At 44.2% G+C, this 18860-nt stretch overlaps 1 protein-coding gene and 1 long non-coding RNA gene across 5 annotated transcripts in view; one reads left to right on the plus strand and one right to left on the minus strand.

Moving 5' to 3' along the window:
- LOC139277257 (interleukin-17 receptor C-like) overlaps positions 1-18860 on the plus strand; it is an 82913-nt gene that overhangs the window by 21515 nt on the left and 42538 nt on the right. For 3 of the 4 annotated variants that reach the window (XM_070895475.1, XM_070895477.1, XM_070895478.1), the window contains 3 exons: positions 11484-11505; positions 13391-13534; positions 15203-15301. In XM_070895475.1, the coding sequence (XP_070751576.1) occupies positions 11484-11505; positions 13391-13534; positions 15203-15301 (265 nt within the window). The remainder of the gene's footprint in view (positions 1-11483; positions 11506-13390; positions 13535-15202; positions 15302-18860) is intronic. The other variant, XM_070895476.1, reaches the window with a different exon arrangement.
- LOC139277259 (uncharacterized) overlaps positions 1-18860 on the minus strand; it is a 97060-nt gene that overhangs the window by 13613 nt on the left and 64587 nt on the right. The gene's annotated exons all lie outside the window — the stretch shown is intronic.

Here is an 18860-nt window from a genome sequence, read left to right on the forward strand (position 1 = left end):
ACCTTTTAAGATCTGGAACAGATTTTGCCTTCCTAGAATACATTCCATTTCATCTGCCACACCCCGATGATATATTGCTAACACTTAACAATAAACATCAAGGGGAAAATGGCTTTTAAGCTCGAAAACTTAAGAAAATAAGCTTTCAAAATTAAGCATTCCTTGGCATCTAGTTTATATTTTTAATTGCAAATTGTTTCACTGTCTACTATTTCAGTCCATTCATACAACCCTCTTGTTGATCACAATGGCATTCCATTGGCTCTGCTACATGCCCATCAAAGCCCTGACTGACATTAATGGCGAGAGTCTCTTACTAAAGCGAGGGTCTGGGTTATACTTTTCTAATTGTAGCATTTTGTAGGTTGGGCACTGGTGGGTGTAATGTATTTGCTTCAATGGTTCTTTGCTTCAGAATTCACAGCAACACATTGCTATTAAGAACTAGTTGGTTTATTAGCAAAGGTTTAACAATCACACTACACGTTACCAGTTCATCCACCAGGCTCACAACCACTTGCCTCATCGTATATCCCCTAAACCCAAATGGCTGGGGTTTTATTGAGTCTTTTGAACATCATGTGACTGGCTAAGCCACTCCCTACTCAACACCTCTACACTATTTTGTGTAAGACTATAATTCAACAGCTCTACAACTATTTTAGTGAAAAACTATAATCCAAGTGCCCCCCTTAAAAGGGACACTAAAACTGTAATGATTCAAAAGTCTTGTTAGGCCTGTCTATCATAAAGCTCGGTCTGTTCCTTACATGATGAGGGAGAAGGTTCAAATTGAGTTTGACAGATTCCAGCGTGAAGGGGTCATATCACCTGTCGAGTTTAATGAGTGGGCCAGTCCTATTGTTCCTGTGTTGAAGAATGATGGCACTGTCAGGATTTGTGGAGACTACAAGGTTACAATTAACCGATTTTTGAAACAGGATTAGTATCCGTTACCGAAGGCTGATGACCTGTTTGCCATGCTAGTTGATGGAAAGTCGTTCACTAAGCTAGATCTGACATCAGCCTATATGACACAAGAGCTTGTTGGCACTGCGAAGAAATTCACCTGCATCAACACCCATAAAGGACTGTTTGCCTACAACAGGTGTCCTTTTGGAGTTCGTTTGGCTGCAGCCATATTTCAGAGGAATATGGAGAGTCTACTGAAGTCCGTTCCTAGAACTGTTGTGTTTCAAGATGACATTCTGGTCACAGGTCGCGACACAGCTGAACATCTGAACAATTTTGAAGAAGCCCTACATCGTTTGGACAAAGTGAAACACGCGAAGTGTATCTTCATGGCACCTGAAGTTGAATTCCTGGGGAGGAAGACTGCTGCTGATGGCATCAGGCCTACTGATTCGAAAACCAAGACCATCAAAAATGCACCCAGGCCTCAGAATGTGATGGCGCTGCGTTCATTCCTTGGACTACTCAACTAATTTGGTAATTTCTTACCCAGATTGAGCATTTTATTAGAGCCACTGCACATGCTGCTCAGAAAAGGCGACAACTGGGGTGTGTCTCAAGATAGAGTCTTTGAGAAAGCTAAGAATCTGCTCTGTTCAAAAAAGTTGCTTGTTCATTATGACCCGTGTATTGGCCTGTGATGCTTCAACATATGGGGTTGGCTGTGTACTCCAACAAGCAAATGAGTCGGGTAAGCGACAACCTGTTGCCTATGCTTCGAGAAGTTCGGAAAGAGCTTACAGCATGGTAGAAAAAGAAGCTTTGGCCTGTGTGTACGGGGTAAAAAAGATGCTTCAGTACCTCTTTGATCTTCGTTTTGAACTCAAAACGGATCACAAGCCACTCATTTCATTGTTTTCGGAAAGCAAAGGTATTAATACCAATGCATTGTCCCGTATTCAGAGGTGGGCGTTGACATTGCCTGCCTATGATTATGTCATTGTCATAGACCTGGTACTGAGAATTGTGCTGATGCACTGAGTCATCTGCCTTTGCCTACATCTGATATGAAGACACCTCAACATGCAGATCTGCTGTTAGTAATGGATACATTTGAGAGTAAAGGAACTCCTGTCACTGCTCAACAAGTTAGGATCTGGACCAGCCATGACCCTATTTTATTGGTTGTGAAACGTTGTGTCCTCAATGGTGATTGGTCTGCAATACCTATGGAGATGTGTGATGAGACCAAACCGTACAACCGTCACAAAGATGAGCTGTCCATTCAGTCAGATTGTTTACTGTGGGGTAATCATGGCATCATGCCTAAGAAAGGTAGAGAAAAAATTGTACGTGAACTACATAGCACTCATCCCGGTGTTGTAATAATGAAAGCCATTGCTAGGTCTCATGTATGGTGGACTAGAATTGACTGTGATCTGGAATCATGTGTGCATTAGTGCAATACTTGCATGCAGCTAAGTAAAGTACCAGCGGAATCTCCACTGAGTCTTTGGTCGTGGCCATCTAAACCATGGTCGAGGATCCACATCGATGTTGCGGGCCCTTTCATGGGAAAAATATAATGACTCGAGTCTTGTTACTGTAAACTGCGTCGGGTGTAAACCTGATCCATCTTTATTCGCACCCAAAGTACACATGTGACATAGTACCCGCGCTTATATACCGGTGACTGCGCGCACACGTGCGTACAGCCTGATGACCTCCGACAGTGGTGCCCTCTGGTGTCTCGTGACCCCAAGCATCATTACATAACAAAAACCGACAAATTAAACCAGTTAAACTTTGGATGTTAAAATTTGGTTTCAACAGCTCTACAACTATGTTGTTGTCAACAGCTCTACAACTCTTTTGTTGAGAACAAATAAATAAACATTAAATCAAGTGCCCCCTTATTAAAGGGGGGACGACGACACTCCAAACAGTTTACAAGTGCCTTTTTTTGGGGGGGGGTATGTGTTTCTTTCAACAGCTCTACAACTCTTTTGGGTGGTTACCAAATTAAATCAAGTGCCCCCCTGATTAAAGGGGGAGGACACTCTAAACAATTTTCAAGTGCCCTTTTTTTTTGGTGTTCTTTGTGGGTTTTTTTGGGCACCAAGAGGCAAATTGTACAAGTGCCCCCTGACTCGGGGGACACTAAGACCGGCAATTAAAATTTCACGTAGCAAGTTAGTTGACCGCGGCAGGACTCGAACCTGCAATCTCCTGATAAGTGTTCTGTTTATAGTGCGCTGAGTACAGAAGCCCAAGGACTCACAAGGCATGAACTACAATCAGTGCCATTGCCTGGAGTCCAAAATAATGCATTTGGATCATTATGTCCACCTGAGAGGCCTCGGTTTAAAGTCTCATCCTAATGGTTGTTCAGCACTGCGCTGGAGTGTCAACCTAGATTTGTGTGCTCAAGTCTCTGGAGTGGGACTTGAATCCACAACAGTCTGACTCAGAGACGAGGGTGCTACCCACTAAGCCACTGGGGAAGAACTGGAGGGAGAAGAACAGTTTTTGAATAGAAACAGGACTCTTAAGACAGAGAAGGACCCTGCAGATACAGAAATATGAATGACTTCTGTCCAGTGAAAACAAGTAAATATACTAGCACCATGTTTACAGGAAGGAACTGTATGACTCAACAGATTGTGAATTACAGGAATGGGAGCAGCACTGACTGCTTGGTATGTGAAGAATGGCATCCAGCTCAACCAGAATAGCCTGGCATAGTTTCTTTCTGGCTAACTGTGCGTGATCTTGCATGGGAAGTAAAACGACCTTTCCTACATTACAGCAATAATTACTATTATGATTTGCGGTCTTTTCTGCCCTACTTATCCTAGATACTTTGGGGGGATTTTAATTTTTTGAGCTGCTGGGAATGGGGATGGCCCGGTAGCGTGCGGGGAAACCCAGAAGTGGGGATTTAACTCCAAAGCGTGTGGGTGACATCACTGACCAGTTCCCTGCCCAGAAGTCAGCCTGATTGACGGGCTTGGCTTCCAGTCGCAGGCGGGGAACACTGGAGAAGAGGTCGCAGGACCAGATAGATCCATGCTCCGGCACCGGGAAAGGGCACGGTGGGTCCAATCCCTGGGGCGGGGGGCGGTATGTATGGGTGGTGTCTGTTGGTAGGGGAGCTTGGGGGGGGCTCCAGGGGGGGGGAAGCTCTCCTGCTCCTCCTGGCCCACGAGCATTGCTCCCCGAGGCTCCCAGCCTCCCAGCATGCAGGTGCAGCAGGCGGTTAAGAAAGCAAATGGCATGTTGGCCTTCATAGCAAGGGGATTTGAGTACAGGGGCAGGGAGGTGTTGCTACAGTTGTACAGGGCATTGGTGAGGCCACACCTGGAGTATTGTGTACAGTTTTGGTCTCCTAACCTGAGGAAGGACATTCTTGCTATTGAGGGAGTGCAGCGAAGGTTCACCAGACTGATTCCCGGGATGGCGGGACTGACCTATCAAGAAAGACTGGATCAACTGGACTTGTATTCACTGGAGTTCAGAAGAATGAGAGGGGACCTCATAGAAACATATAAAATTCTGACGGGGTTAGACAGGTTAGATGCAGGAAGAATGTTCCCAATGTTGGGGAAGTCCAGAACCAGGGGTCACAGTCTAAGGATAAGGGGTAAGCCATTTAGGACCGAGATGCGGAGGAACTTCTTCACCCAGAGAGTGGTGAACCTGTGGAATTCTCTACCACAGAAAGTTGTTGAGGCCAATTCACTAAATATATTCAAAAAGGAGTTAGATGAGGTCCTTACTGCTAGGGGGATCAAGGGGTATGGCGAGAAAGCAGGAATGGGGTACTGAAGTTGAATGTTCAGCCATGAACTCATTGAATGGCGGTGCAGGCTAGAAGGGCCGAATGGCCTACTCCTGCACCTATTTTCTATGTTTCTATGTTTCTATTATCATATTTAAGGTGCCAACCCCGCTTTCTGGGAGAGGATTGGCTGCCCGTCCCCATTCCCCCCCCCCCCCCCGGTTAAACGCAGAAGTGGGTTGAGGTCGGGAGTCAGATGTTTAACACTTTATAACCTCCCACCAATGTTCCTGCTAAGCTGTGCGACCGTGCAGCGGGCTGGAGGTCCCGTGCAGGCTGCTCACCGGCTTTTAAATGGAAGAAACTGCGCATGTGTGGAAATTTGAATGGGCCGCGCAAATGTTTAAAGGGACTGTGCACCACAAAAGAATTAGAGAGTATCATTGCCTCCCACCCGACCCAAATCTGCCCGTTTTATTGGGGTTAAAAATTGGCACTTTCTGTATTTTAGATTAATCTCATTAATGAGTTCTTAGCTGCTCACAGCTGCTTCAAGACTATTGTCACTCAAACTGATATCCAGGTACATTTTAGTGCGGCAATATGCCCAACATAAAACAGAATCCTTTCTTTAAAATGTTCTTTTGCTGTTAGAGTTGTCCTTTGTCTCTCACTTCGAAATGTGGCAAAGCATTGCTAATCAGACTCCTATTTATCAAATTTCTTAAACAATTGATGAAAAAGTGAATACATAATTAATGTAATCCATATATATATATTTACAGCAGATATACTATATTAGTGGCTTGAAAGGAACGTGTGCACAATTTAGCATAGAGGTTATGTTGCGGGAGTAGTAATCCAGAGGCCTGTACTAATGCTCCAGAGACACGGGTTCAAATCCCACTACAGCAGCTGTGGAATTTAAATTCAGTTAACTAAATAAATCTGGAATAAAAAGCTAGTGTCAGTAATGGTGACCATGAAACTATTGGATTGTTGTAAAAACCCATCTGGTCACTAATGTCCTTTCAGGAAGGAAATCTGCTGTCCTTACCTGGTCTGGCCTATGTGTGACTCCAGACCCACAGCAATGTCTGAGTTGGCCCAGCAAGCTTCACCACCACCTTCTTGAGGACAATTAGAGATGGGCAATAAATGCGGTGCCATGCCAGTGACACCTACATCCCATGAACACATTTTTTTAAAATTCTATGTCAGTATTATTTTATAATCAACCTTTGAAATGTACAGTTATTTTGTTATTGTTGCACCAACTGCGGGAAGTAACTGGCCTAATACATCTCTTCAAAAATTCCAAATCAGCTCATTGACTTGAACAGTCCATGCCCATAAATACTGCCCCAACAGTTGTGGATTAAATAATGATCATCTAGTTGCAAATGTTGGTGCTAGTCATAACTAATCAAGCTTGTTTTTAAGGATCTCCACCTGGCATAAACAGGGCGGTTGCGATTTAAAAATTTCCGTCGGGTCACTTAACGCCCGTTTATGCCCCTGCATTCATGCGGCCACCATCTTGATTAGGGTCCTGAGAGGGCAAGCAGGAGGCAGCTGATAATATACAAATACTACGATGTACATGGAACCTTGAATGCAATTTGCAGGTACAAATGGGTGGAGTATGCATGGTACATGCTCCACCTATTTTCCCCTAATAGGCTATTGTTTCAATGTATCTTGGCACCTGTAGCCTCAAAGACAACAGAACATATCTGTGCAATATTTCCATAGTGTTAGGCTGGGAACATGATTTTGAATACTGTTGGTATTTTGAATTCCTTGGGGCAGATTTTTCTATCCCTGCCCCTGGGTATATTGGATTGCCCAATGCTTAGAGGAAGTTATTGGACGGAAAATCGGATGGGCTCCTTAAATGCTTGTGATCCTCGCTGCCTGTTTTATCTCTAAGCACTCTGCCCAGATGATCCAATCCGAACAGGCACAAGAACAGGAAAATCTGCTCCCTCTTATGTTTTGTGAAGAACACTACCAAGCTAAAACTTGCTTCATTTTCAACACAATTACAATCTCAACAATACGATAGCCATTACAGCAAGTGTGGTTCATTCATATCATTACTGAGGGAAAACTTTTTTATGCAGCGAGTGGTTATGATCTGGAATGCACTGCCTGAAAGGGTGGTGGAGTCAGACTCAATCATGGCTTTCAAAAGGGAATTGGATAAGTATCTGAAGGAAAAAGATTTGCAGGGCTACGGGGAAAGGGCAGGAGTGGGACTAGCTGAGGTGCTCTTGCAGAGAGCTGGCATGGACTCGATGGGTCGAATGGCCTCTTTCTGCGCTGTAACCATTCTATGATTTACTACAAGACAATTATGTGGCAATATTAAAGGTTATTTATGTCACTGTGAGCATTGAGGATGATACATCACATGACTGCAGGGTAACAAAGAATAAAATCCTTTCTGTGATAGTGATTTTCCAGCAGTGAGGATCTCTCATATAATTATTACAAAACTAATTCTGTATGACTGTCACTTACATCAACTGAGTGGCTTGCTCATGAAGAAGGGATGGTCTGTCATGAGACAGACCAGGCGAAGATCTGTTTTGTGAAGGTGATGTTTTGAATAAGAGCTTTTTTTTAACATGAGTGAGGCACCTTAAGCGTCAATGCATAACATCTTGTGAATTCAGTAAGTAAGGTGAATTGTGCTCTCTTGTATGAAGAAGTGGGTCTTTCCTGTGCCAGAGATTCTGCATCAAGTGAGGATCTCTAATATAAGATGGTGATGTCCTCAGTGACTGGGGATCACTCGTCACATGAAAATGATGTTGAATAAGTGAGAGTCTCTTGTGAAACAGTGAGGATCCCTTAGACAAATTGTTAATGTATCTGGGTTTGTGTATGGGTTTTTCATGCAAGTATGTGTGTATAATTGATTTGAGTGTATGTGTAGTGCACACAGGTGTGAGCATGTGTGAAAGAAAGCACCTTTCACGACCTCAGGGCATCCCAAAGTGTTTCAGAGCCAATTAAGTACTTTTTGAAATGTAGTCACTGTTGTAACATAGGAAACGTGGCAGCCAATTTGCACACAGCAAGCTCCCACAAACAGCAATGTGATGATGACCAGATAATCTGTTTTAGTGATGTTGATTGAATGATAAATATTGGCCAGGACACCGCAGAGATCTCCCCTGCTCTTCTTCGAACTAGCGCCATTGGATCTTTTACATCCACTTGAGAGGGCAGATGTCGCATCTGAAAAACGGCACCTCTGCCAGTGCAGCACTCCTTCAGTACCACACTGGAGTGTCAGCCTAGATTTTTGGGCTCAAGTACCTAGAGTGGGACTTGAATCCACAACCTTCTGATTCGGAACCGATTGTGAATCACAGTAACACCACTTTAGTAACAAATTGTTCTTTTTCACAGCTCGGTGTAACTTACAGAGCAAATAGCAACAGTGAATTGTTTAAGTCAGTCCAAATGAGGCACCAACTTTACACTTGTTCATGAAAGCGTGAATTTTCTTTATTTTCTCACCATGGAACTAATGCCTTTCCACATTGGGCATGTGCTCCAACCCAATGAATCCAGCAGTGTGGCCAAGCAGTTCAATTTACCGAAAAACATGGATGAAAGAAAGAAAAACTTGGATTTATATAGCGCCTTTCATGATCTCCGGACGTCTCGAAGCGCTTTACATCCAATGCAGTACTTTGGGAGTTTAGTTACTGTTGCAATGTAGGAAACGCGACAGCCAATTTGCGCACAAGCAAGCTCCTGCAAACAGCAATGTGATAACCAGGTAAACTATTTTTATTATGTTGATTGAGGGATAAATATTGGCCAGTATACCATGATAACTCCGCTGCTCTTCTTCGAAATAGTGCCACGAGATCTTTTACGTCCACTTGAGAGAGCAGACGGGGCCCCGGTTTAACGTCTCATCCGTAAGACAGCACCTCCAACAATGCAAGGCTCCCTCAGCACTGCACTGCACTGGAGTGGGACATGAACCCACAACCTTCTGACTCAGAGGCAAGGGTGCTACCCACTGAGCCACAGCTGACACTTTAACGTGTGCGTAATACATCTTCATGAACCTTTATAAGGTTTCATAAGTGATGCTGCAGCCTATCTGAGAGCTGTTCCCTGTTGCTTTTCTACAATCAAGTGGTGCAGGAGTCAAACTTTCTCGAATTGAACATTGGGAAGACTGAAGCCATCTTACTCATATCCTGCCAATAAAGCAATATGCTGGCCCACTGTAATGTATGAACCTGTGAGGATGCTCACAGGTTTGGAGAGCTGTTGCATTTGTGAGTGGCTTAGCCAGTCACGTGATGTTCACAAAACTCAATAAAACCCCATTCATTTGGGTCTAGGTCATCCACGATGAGATATGCAGTTGTGAGCCTAGTGGATGAACTGGTAATGTGTAGTGTAATTGTTAAACCTTTGTTAATAAACCAACTAGTTCTTAATAGCAATGTGTTGCTATGAATTCTTAAACAAAGAACCCATGATGCAAGTACATTACACCCATAATTCCATCCCCATCCCCAGCTGCTTGCTCGGGTTAAATCTGGGAGTCAGTGTCCGTTTCATCCTGAGCTGAGCTTCGAATCCCATTTTGTATCTATCACACAGATCGCTTGCTTCCGCCTTCACCACATCATCCATCTCTGCCCTTATCTCACCCATACCGCTACTGAAACCTTTATTCACACATTCGTTACCTCCAGACTTCAATTTTCCAATTCCTGCCTCAATGGTGTCCCAATCTCCACTCTATATATACCCCAACCTATATAATGCGTAAAAAAACATTATCACCTTCATCCTATCCCCGCACTAAAGCCAACTCATCTGTAATCCATCTTTCCAAATTTCCATTTGCTCTCGCATTAAATTCAAAGCTTAATCTTCATTCACATGGTAGAATGGCCTCGTCCCACTCTACCTTTTTACAGCCTCCTCCAGCCCTATGTGAGCTGTTCTGCACCCTACACAACTACACCCCTCGCTCCAGAACCTTCCGTTATCTTGGCCCTGCCCTCCCACCCTAAACAGTAGCTTTGCTACTTAGCTTGTCCCCATTTAAAAACCTCGACAAATCTATTTTTATGACCCTGCTTTAGTTCTCCTTCCACTGCTCAAAATCTGCTCCCCCTCCGTGTAGTGCCTTGGGCGGCTTACCACATTTAAAGGCACTATTATAAATACAAGTTATTATTTTATATAAACTGTCAAAGTTGGAAAGGGCTCATTTTCCAACCTTGGGCTTCAATTTGCAAGAACGTATAGTCAGAAAACCATCTGCAGTGCACTGGAATTTCTGATATTCACTCTCTACTGGGAGCATGAAATCAAACAATCATAGAATCCTAGGGCCCAAAATTGCACAGGAGTTGCTGTGTTTTTTTTTGAACAACTTGATTTTTCTGGAGTATCTTAAAAATCCCTATTTTGCACATTCAATTTGTGCCAGTGGAAGTGAGTTAGTTAGGATTTTTTTAGTTTAGTTTAGTTTTGTTCAAAAGGGGGCGTTACCAGCCACCTACGCCTATTTTGGCCATTTAAGCCACTTTGGTCAGCTAATAGTTGCTCCAAACTAACTTAGGCCAGCGTATGTGGCCGCACAGAAAACCCTTGCGGAGAGTTAAGAAATCAGCACAGGTAGGTGCTTAATGACTTGACTAGAGAGTGTGAATAGGATCAAACAGCTATACAGGACATCATATGACAAACTTCGCAAAGTTAATTTACTATACAACAGAAGCATTCATGGAAGCTTAAACTACAAAAATAAAAGAAGTAAAGAGACAAAACATATTTACATAATTTTTTCAAAATATCCCCAAAAAAATAGAAGTACCTCCTGCTCGTAATTCTTACGTTCTTATGTAGGAAAGTATTTTCATCAATAGGGTTAAGGAAAGTCTTGCGTAAGCTCATTAAAATTACTGGCTACACAATAATTACAACCCCCCCCTCCATCCTGATCAAAACTTCCTCCCTACCCCCACCCCATCAAACTTTTGAGATGGATTTCAAAATAGACAATTCTACCTGAACCTTTGCATGGCAATGCCTTCAAGTTGTGTGTAGAATATAATGCAGGTAGCCAACAAAAAAACAAGTGCTTTAGAAGAAGGCAGGCTTCACTCATTACTGTGCGGCAGGCCACTCAGCCCAGGATAGGGGCGGGATACATCAGGTCCCACGCTGCAGCACGCATCATCAGCAGGAGCCACTGCGCATGCGCGAACACTCTAATGCGCATGTGGACAGTTGCCGCCATTCTTTCACACGCAGGGCCCTAGCTCTGCCCCCCAGTGGAATCGCCACACCGCGCCAAGCCCCGGGAGAGTCAACAGAGCGGCCAGAATCCGGGACATCTTTTTGCCGCTGTTTTGAGCCTAGGAAGTCGGCGCATCTCACGTGAGTGCGCCGAAAAAACAGGTAGGCCTAGAATGGTTACAGCACAGAAGGAGGCCATTCAGCCCGTCGAACCTGTGCCGGCTCTCTACAAGAGCACTTCAGCTAGTCCCACTCCTCTGCCTTTCCCCCATAGCCCTGCAATTTTTTTTTCCTTCAGGTACTTATCCAATTCCCTTTTGAAAGCCACGATGGAGTCTGCCTCCACCACCCTTTCAGGCCGTGCATTCCAGATCCTAACCACTCACTGCGAAAAATAGTTTTTATATTGCCACCTTTGGTTCTTTTGCCAATTATCCCACAATGTTATTTTAATAGTTGAGTTCTGAAATTTTTTTTTCTCCTTTCTTTGCAGGCGTTCTCATGTGAAGCCACAGGTAAGCGTTCCATTTTTAATAATATTTTATTTTCTAGTAAGCCTTTTTGCATCTTTGAAATGCCAATAATCTAGCATGTTGGGCTTGCATTGATTACCTAGCCCCAAAAAATACTTTTCAATTTTAAACCCTAATTTTCCAACAATTGGAAAATTGGGGTTGAGCTAGCCCACTTTGCAAGCTCACCCATGCTAGCAGCTCAGAGGGCAGTTCATGGTGAATTTAACAATGGCAGTCCCTCCCCCTAATGCACATAGGTTACTGTCACATTAACAGTCTGGGCATGTAATACACTTGACTGGGGAGTGTAAAATCTGGCGAGAAGACTGCATGGGACCGAAATTGCCCCTTCCCTTAAGTCCTGTTACCGCTGGAAATTGGCGGCTATGCTGCAGAGTGCAATGGCCGCCAATTTTTCATGGAATAGCTGCCATTTTGAAAATTCCACTCTTGTGGTATCCCGGCGGTGACCCGCTCCCCCCCCCCCACTACCGCTCCGCTGCTGCCAATTTGTTCTAAGTGCGTTTCCCCCGATCGCGAAATTCCGCCGAGAGAAACTTGCTGCCGCCGCTCGGTGCCTCCGGCAGCTTTTTCTGCTGGTGCACTGTGCTTGGAGTGCTTGCAAAATGGCAGTGCGGCTGCTATTAAAGAGAAGGACTTAATGCTGTGGCCACCAACTTTTGTTTTTGTCGGCCGACTGCTGGGCCGGGCTGACAATTATGCCCCTCCCCCCCCACCCCGGGTTCGGCCGGGCTGCCAACAGGTAGCTTAGCACCGGCCCGGACGTAATCCCTCCCTGGTGGCCCAGTAGACTGAACTTAAAGAATCGTGCAGGCTCTCCCCTTTAAATGAGGGGGAGAGACGTGGTGACGCGGCACTGTGATGACGTCATCAGCGCTATACTGATGAGTGAAAGCAGGGGACACTCCGCCCGCCCGCAACTTCCGCCCCTCTAGTGTGCGAACTTCCGCTCACCACCTCACATCTGAGGGGAAAAAAAGCCAAAGAGCGGAATTTCGCTCAAGAGGCCACTGCACTGGTAAAAACAACTGAAACAGGGTCGGTGTGTCGCGTTTCCAACAGTGAGCAATTTCAGCCTCCACATATCTTTAAAAAAAAAACTGCTGTACTTAATTTCTTGAAATAAGTTCAAAAGCTCATCGCTTCTCAATCGAGGGCCTCATATTTCCAGAATTTCTGAAACCAGTACAAAGATATTACAGGGTCAGACTCTCTTTGTTGCAGCTGTGGAATGCTCCAGCCAAACTATGCTGCCCTAGGATTTCCTTGGTATCTCCTTGGTGTTGTACTGGGCCTGCCCCTGGAGTAGGCACAAGCCTGGGATGGGAGGGGATACTCCTAGCATCCTACCTCCCCTTCCTCGTCATTGGTCCACTGGATACCTGGGCAGAGGAGTGCCCAAAGATGCCAGAAGTTGGGGCTTGTGTCATTGCTCCTGTAAGGTCTCTCCCCTCAGCCTCCTCTGTTCCAAAGAAAACTAACCCAGCCTTCCCAATCTTTCCTCATAGCTAAAATTCTCCAGCCCTGGCAACATCCTCGTAAATCTCCTCTGTACCCTCTCTAGTCCAATCACATCTTTCCTGTGGTGACTAGAACTGTACGCAGTACTCTAGCTGTGGCCGAACTAGTGATTTATACAGTTCAAGCATAAATCACACATTCTCTGTGATTTGAAAGCGGGTACTGTTGGTAATGGGGCAGCCAAGTTATCATTTCTGCTGCACGCAACATTTAATGTTTGAGATTTAATGTTTCCACTTAGCTCACACCAGCTACTTCACCTTTACCCAGTGCCTCTTGTACCTTCTATTCTATCTGCCGTGTGATCGCCATGCTAACCTGTTTCCTAACTCCAATTCAACAGACTGTGGCTTTGAGAAAAGCAATGAAGACATGCCAGCAAACACACTGCTGCTAAATAACTTAACAACCTCCACGATACTCTACTGCGAGCCGAACCGGTTGTGCATGCCATGCATACGTGTCCAGCTGACCGTGTCGCTGGCAGGTAAGTGTGGAACATGGAATGTCAAACTATCTAAACATTAAGCAACTGCAAGACTGCAATTAATCACTGGGTAATTGCAACTTATGAAACTGACACTGAATGTCGATGGGAGTATTTTTAGTCAATCCAATGCCTGACACATTGCATTCACATGTAATTCCCTTTTACTTCAACCGATACTTAATTAGGTTTCGATGAAACTGGATATTTATCCTCAGCAAATATTTATGAAAATCGATGGCAAAAAGCCACTTGGTTAAAGATTTATTTTTCCTCCAAGTTCAGTAGAAGTTGGCCACTGCTAGGAGTTGTATCCTGCTGCCTATCATCTCCCACTCTGAACATAGGAAATAGGAGCAGCAGTAGGCCATACGGCCCCTCGAGCCTGCCTCGCCATTCAATAAGATCATGGCTGATCTTTGACCTCCGCTCCACAGGGAAGGAGAGTCTGAGAAAGAGGTTACACTTATAGACTGCTTTTGTATTCTTGCTCAGCTGCTGGCTCCAAGGTCTGCTGCAGCCAGAGGCCAGATAAAGCAGAAATCAGCTATTTATTTTAGAATAGCAACCAGGAAGACACACAGTCTGAACTCGCCCAGCCCGGTGGAAAGGGGATGGTATTACATACTTAGTATAACATAGTATTTACAGCACAGAAACAGGCCATTCGGCCCAACAGATCCATGCTGGCGTTAATGCTCCACACAAGGTTTCTCCCGGCTGCCGCCGCCTTACCCCATCAACATATCCTTCTATTCTTTTCTCCCTTGTGTTTTAGCTAACATCCTTTTAAATGCACCTCTGCTGTTCCCCTCAATGGGTAGTGGAGATAAAATCGTATACGCCACTGAGTGCCCTGTTCCCACCCCGCTGCTGCCTTATGTATTGTGCCCTTTCGCTGAGCAGAACATGCACCTGCCTGAATTGGGCGGGATCCTCATTATTCTAAGGCAATCAGGGTTCAGCTTCAGGCTGATGTCTCCAGGCACACAGTCATAGAATCATAGAAGCTTACATCACGGAAGGAGGCCATTTCGGCCCATCGTGTCTGCGCCAACTTTACTGCAATGTCTGGTGCAGAACCAATTTCCTGTTCACTGTGGAGCATGCGTGGCACAAGTTCCGCCCAGGGTATGTCACATTTGGCACGGTTAGGCCTTCGATTAGCGATCTCCTGGCAGAGTTTGAATGCTTGCGCAGCTGCTTCCAGAAATTGGTCTCCCACAGCTCTAATTTTACGCCCCAAAAAATGGGAGCGACGGGGACCAATTTCTCTCCCCCCCCGTGTTTCTACCTGAACAAATATCGCATCTGAAGAAAAGCCAAGTGAAAGTAGTATCAGCGCAGTGCAGTGTTGAGATGAGTGCTCAGGTGGGGCTAAAAGATCATCCTCTAAAAACAGACTAGCCTCTCAATCAGCCTGGCCAGCTTTCCTCTAAAAGCATCACCAGGTTAACCAGTCATTGGGAGCATCTACTGTTCCCGAGACCTTGCTGTGTGCAATTGGCTGCTGCATTTGCCTCTGTAACAACATTGACTGCAGTTCAAAGGTAATTCATTGACGTGGTCCTAAAGACATGGTAAGGTCCTATGTAAGTGCACTTTATTTCTTTAAAAGTATGGTAAGGTAAGATAACAATTTGTAACTATGACCATTTTGACCAACAGCAGAGAGCAAATGGAATCGGGATGGAGGTGGAAGCATATCCAAAAGAAGCCCGGACGTTGACACAGATGAAGGAAGTGGAGAAAAAGACTATAATGAAGGTAACAGCAAAAAATATCCTTGAACGACACCCACTCGAGGGATAAATACTCGGTTTACATGATCTGTCGTGATCCGGCCAACATGGTGGGCTCCAGCCATTATTAAACTTTACTTGATTCAAGCTCCAATGAGATTGGAATTTTCTCACCATGGAACAAATGCCATTCCACATTGGGCATGTGCTCCAACCCAATGAATCCAGCAGTGTGGCCAAGCAATTCAATTTACCTAAAAACATGGATGAAAGAAAGAAAAAAAGAATGACTTAGATTTATATAGCGCTTTTCACGACCGCCGAATGTCTCAAAGCGCTTTACAGCCAATGAAGTACTTTGGGAATGTAGTTACTGTTGTAATGTAGGAAACGCAGCAGCCAATTTACACATAAACCAACATCCACAAACAGCAATGTGATAATAACCAGATAAACTATTTTTGTTATGTTGATTGAGGGATAAATATTGGCCAGGACACCAGGATAACTCAGCTGTTCTTCGAAATAGTGCCGTGGGATCTTTTATGTCCACTTGAGAGAGCAGACGGGGTTTAACACCTCATCCTAAAGACAACACCTCCAACAATGCTATGCTCCCTCAGCACTGCAGTGGATCGCCAGTCTAGATTTTCAAGCTCATGTCCATGGAGTGGGACTATGAACCAACAACCTTCTGACTCAGAGGAGAGAGTGCTACCCACTGAGCCATAGCTGACACCTAGGGTATATAAGCGTATACTAGACTGTAAAGTACAGACTTCATTATATCATGTGAGACAGAAGCAGTGGTAATTTCATTTCCCATTCAATACATATAAACACTGAAAACATTAGTAGGAGATGGGTACGAGTTTAGAAGCAGCAGTGCATATTTATTAAGAAGCATGAACCATACCATGCCACACAGCAAACTGCCCGAATAATCAGAGTGTTAGCCGTGCCTCAGTGGGTAGCACTTTTGCCTCTGAGTCAGAAGGTTGTGGGTTCAAATCCCATGCCAGAGACTTGAGCACAAAAATCTAAGGCTGACACTCCAGTGCAGTACTGAGGGAGTGCAGCACTGTCAGAGGTGCTGTCTTTTGGATGAGATGTTAAACCACCTCTCGAAGGTGGAAGGTAGAGATCCCATGGCACTATATCAAAGAAGAGCAGGGGAGTTATCCCTGGTGTCCTGGCCAATAATTAGCTCTCAATCATTATTCACATTACTGTTTATAGGATCAAATTGACTGCCACGTTTCCTACCTTACAACAGTGATTACACTTCAAAAAGTACTTCATTGGCTGTAAAGCGCTTTGTGACGTTCTGAGGCACTATACAAATGCATGTCTTTCCTGTCTTTTTTTCTTTTCTTTCTTTCTCTTTTCTCTCCTTTCTTTCTCTTTTCTTTCCTTCTTTCTTCCTCTCTTTCCTCCTTTCTCTCTCTCTCGTTCCTTGTTTCTCTCTCTCTCTTTTTACATCTCTTTCTTTCTCTCCCTTTCTTTTCTTCATTCTTTTCTTGACTTCCTCCTTTTCTCTCTTTCCTTCTTTCTCTCTCTCTTTCTTTCTCTCTCTCGTTCTCTTTTCTTCTTTCCTTCCTTCCTTTCTCTCTCTCTTTCCATCTTTCTCTTTCTTTATTTCTCTTTCTCTCACGCTCCTCTTTCCTTCCTTCTTTCTCTCTCTCTCTCTCTTTCCATCTTTCTTTCTATCTCTCTTTTTCTCTCTCTCTCTCTCTTTCTCTCTTTCTTTCTTCTCCACTACTAGTTCCATTGTCTTGTAATTGCCCACCCCCTGCCACAGAGAGGATACAGATGAAGGGGCCGATAATGCAGTCCAGAGACGCTGGGACTGCTGCTCCTTGGGTGCTGTGCATACTGTAGTGCGCTGAGCTGACCTCGCACTATAAAGTAAGATCAGTTTATTTCAAGAATGTTCTGGCATTCCTGACGCACTACGAGCACACAGGGATCAGTGTGATATATCCAGGTTGTAAAGGTCTGCTGCCAAATGAGTAGATACTATCTCACCTTTGGTCCTAACCTGGAAGCAGGTGAGGAAGAAATGTAGTGTGTTATGTAGGATTGCCAAGGTAAATGTGCCCACAGTTTGCATGATTTAGCTATGTTGTTGCACAAGGCATCTTAATAGCACTTGATTGAATCTTGGTGCAGCATCTCAAAGGGAGGGCACACATCACTGTTGCAACATTTCCTACATTATAACAGTGACTACACTTCAAAAATGGCAGAGCAGGCTCATGGGGCCGTATGGCCTACTCCTGCTCCTATTTCTGATGTTCTTATTTTCTTAAATAGTACTTCATTGGCTGTAAAGCACTTTGGAACATTCGGTGGTCATGAAAGGCGCTGTATAAATGCAGACTTTTTTTCTTTCTTTTAACAGTTCATCTACTTTACAAATGCACAGGCATGTCCATATTTTAGTGGAGCATTCTGTATTGCTGCCATCACAATTCATTTTCTCTGAGCCCCAAGCAATAAACAACAAGCATGTTGCCCACACAAAGTTTTGGCGAATTGTATGTTCACACACTCACATACTGACTGCTGGTCTGGGTTCTTGGGTCACACACATCTCTTATATTCCTTATGCTAACATATTCTCCCTTTCTATTTGCCCGTGGGAGAAGACTACACATATAACGCACCGGCACAGGACGGTGGGAAAGTCACTTATGCTGTGATAGTTGGCTTCTTATGAGGAAAGGGTACTGGAGATTTTGGATATTGGGACAATAGCAGGGGTGGGGTAAAGTGACATCAGAGGTCTTCATTACGTTTGATGCCAGTATTATCCTTTGCTTTTCATTCTTTACCTTTATTCTTTATTCATTACTGATCGCATTTTAATCTTCTGCCGTTCATTCTACATTTTAGAACTCTAATAATGTTATTTTCCTTCCATCAACCAGGGCTCAGAAAAAGCCCATTTGTTTCTTTTGCTTTTCTTCCCTCCTTCATATGGATGGGCTTCCATGGGGCAGAGAATTCATGAAGTGCTTATTCTTTGAAATAAAATTGACGCTTTCACCTTCTCACCCATTCACTATATGGGTAGGTTTTAAGATATTGGGCTGAAAAATTCCAGCTTTACCGAGTCCGCTCGAAGTGTGCACGGACCCGGCGAGGCCTCGCAAAAGCCTGTTTTTGGGGCGCGATGCGCAGGCGCTAAAAATCGGCTTTTCCAATCTGTCAAGATTTCTCTAGACAGATCCTCTGTATTCCCGGGAGAAGGACATTCGCGAGGGAGAGATTGGGCTATTTGCCCAACTCATGCCCGGAGAATATCCTTCAAACTTTTACGCCTGGTAAAAGCAGGCGCATAGCTTAATTTTACCAGTGTAAGAGTTTTAAAACATGTAAAAGTTAAATGTAAACATTCATTTTTATATTAAAAACCCTGTCCAGTAAGGCAAGTTTATTTTTAACACTATTAAAACACATCAAAAAATATTCCCCAAAATATAATTTTTCCGCAACATTTAATTTCAATTAATTTTAAATATGTGAGGTGTTTTATTTATTTATTTATTGTGCTGTGTTTCGGTGTTTTAGGGTTTTTT

The sequence above is a fragment of the Pristiophorus japonicus genome, chromosome 12 (genome assembly GCF_044704955.1).
Source record: "Pristiophorus japonicus isolate sPriJap1 chromosome 12, sPriJap1.hap1, whole genome shotgun sequence".
NCBI classification, from domain to species: Eukaryota; Metazoa; Chordata; class Chondrichthyes; family Pristiophoridae; genus Pristiophorus; species Pristiophorus japonicus.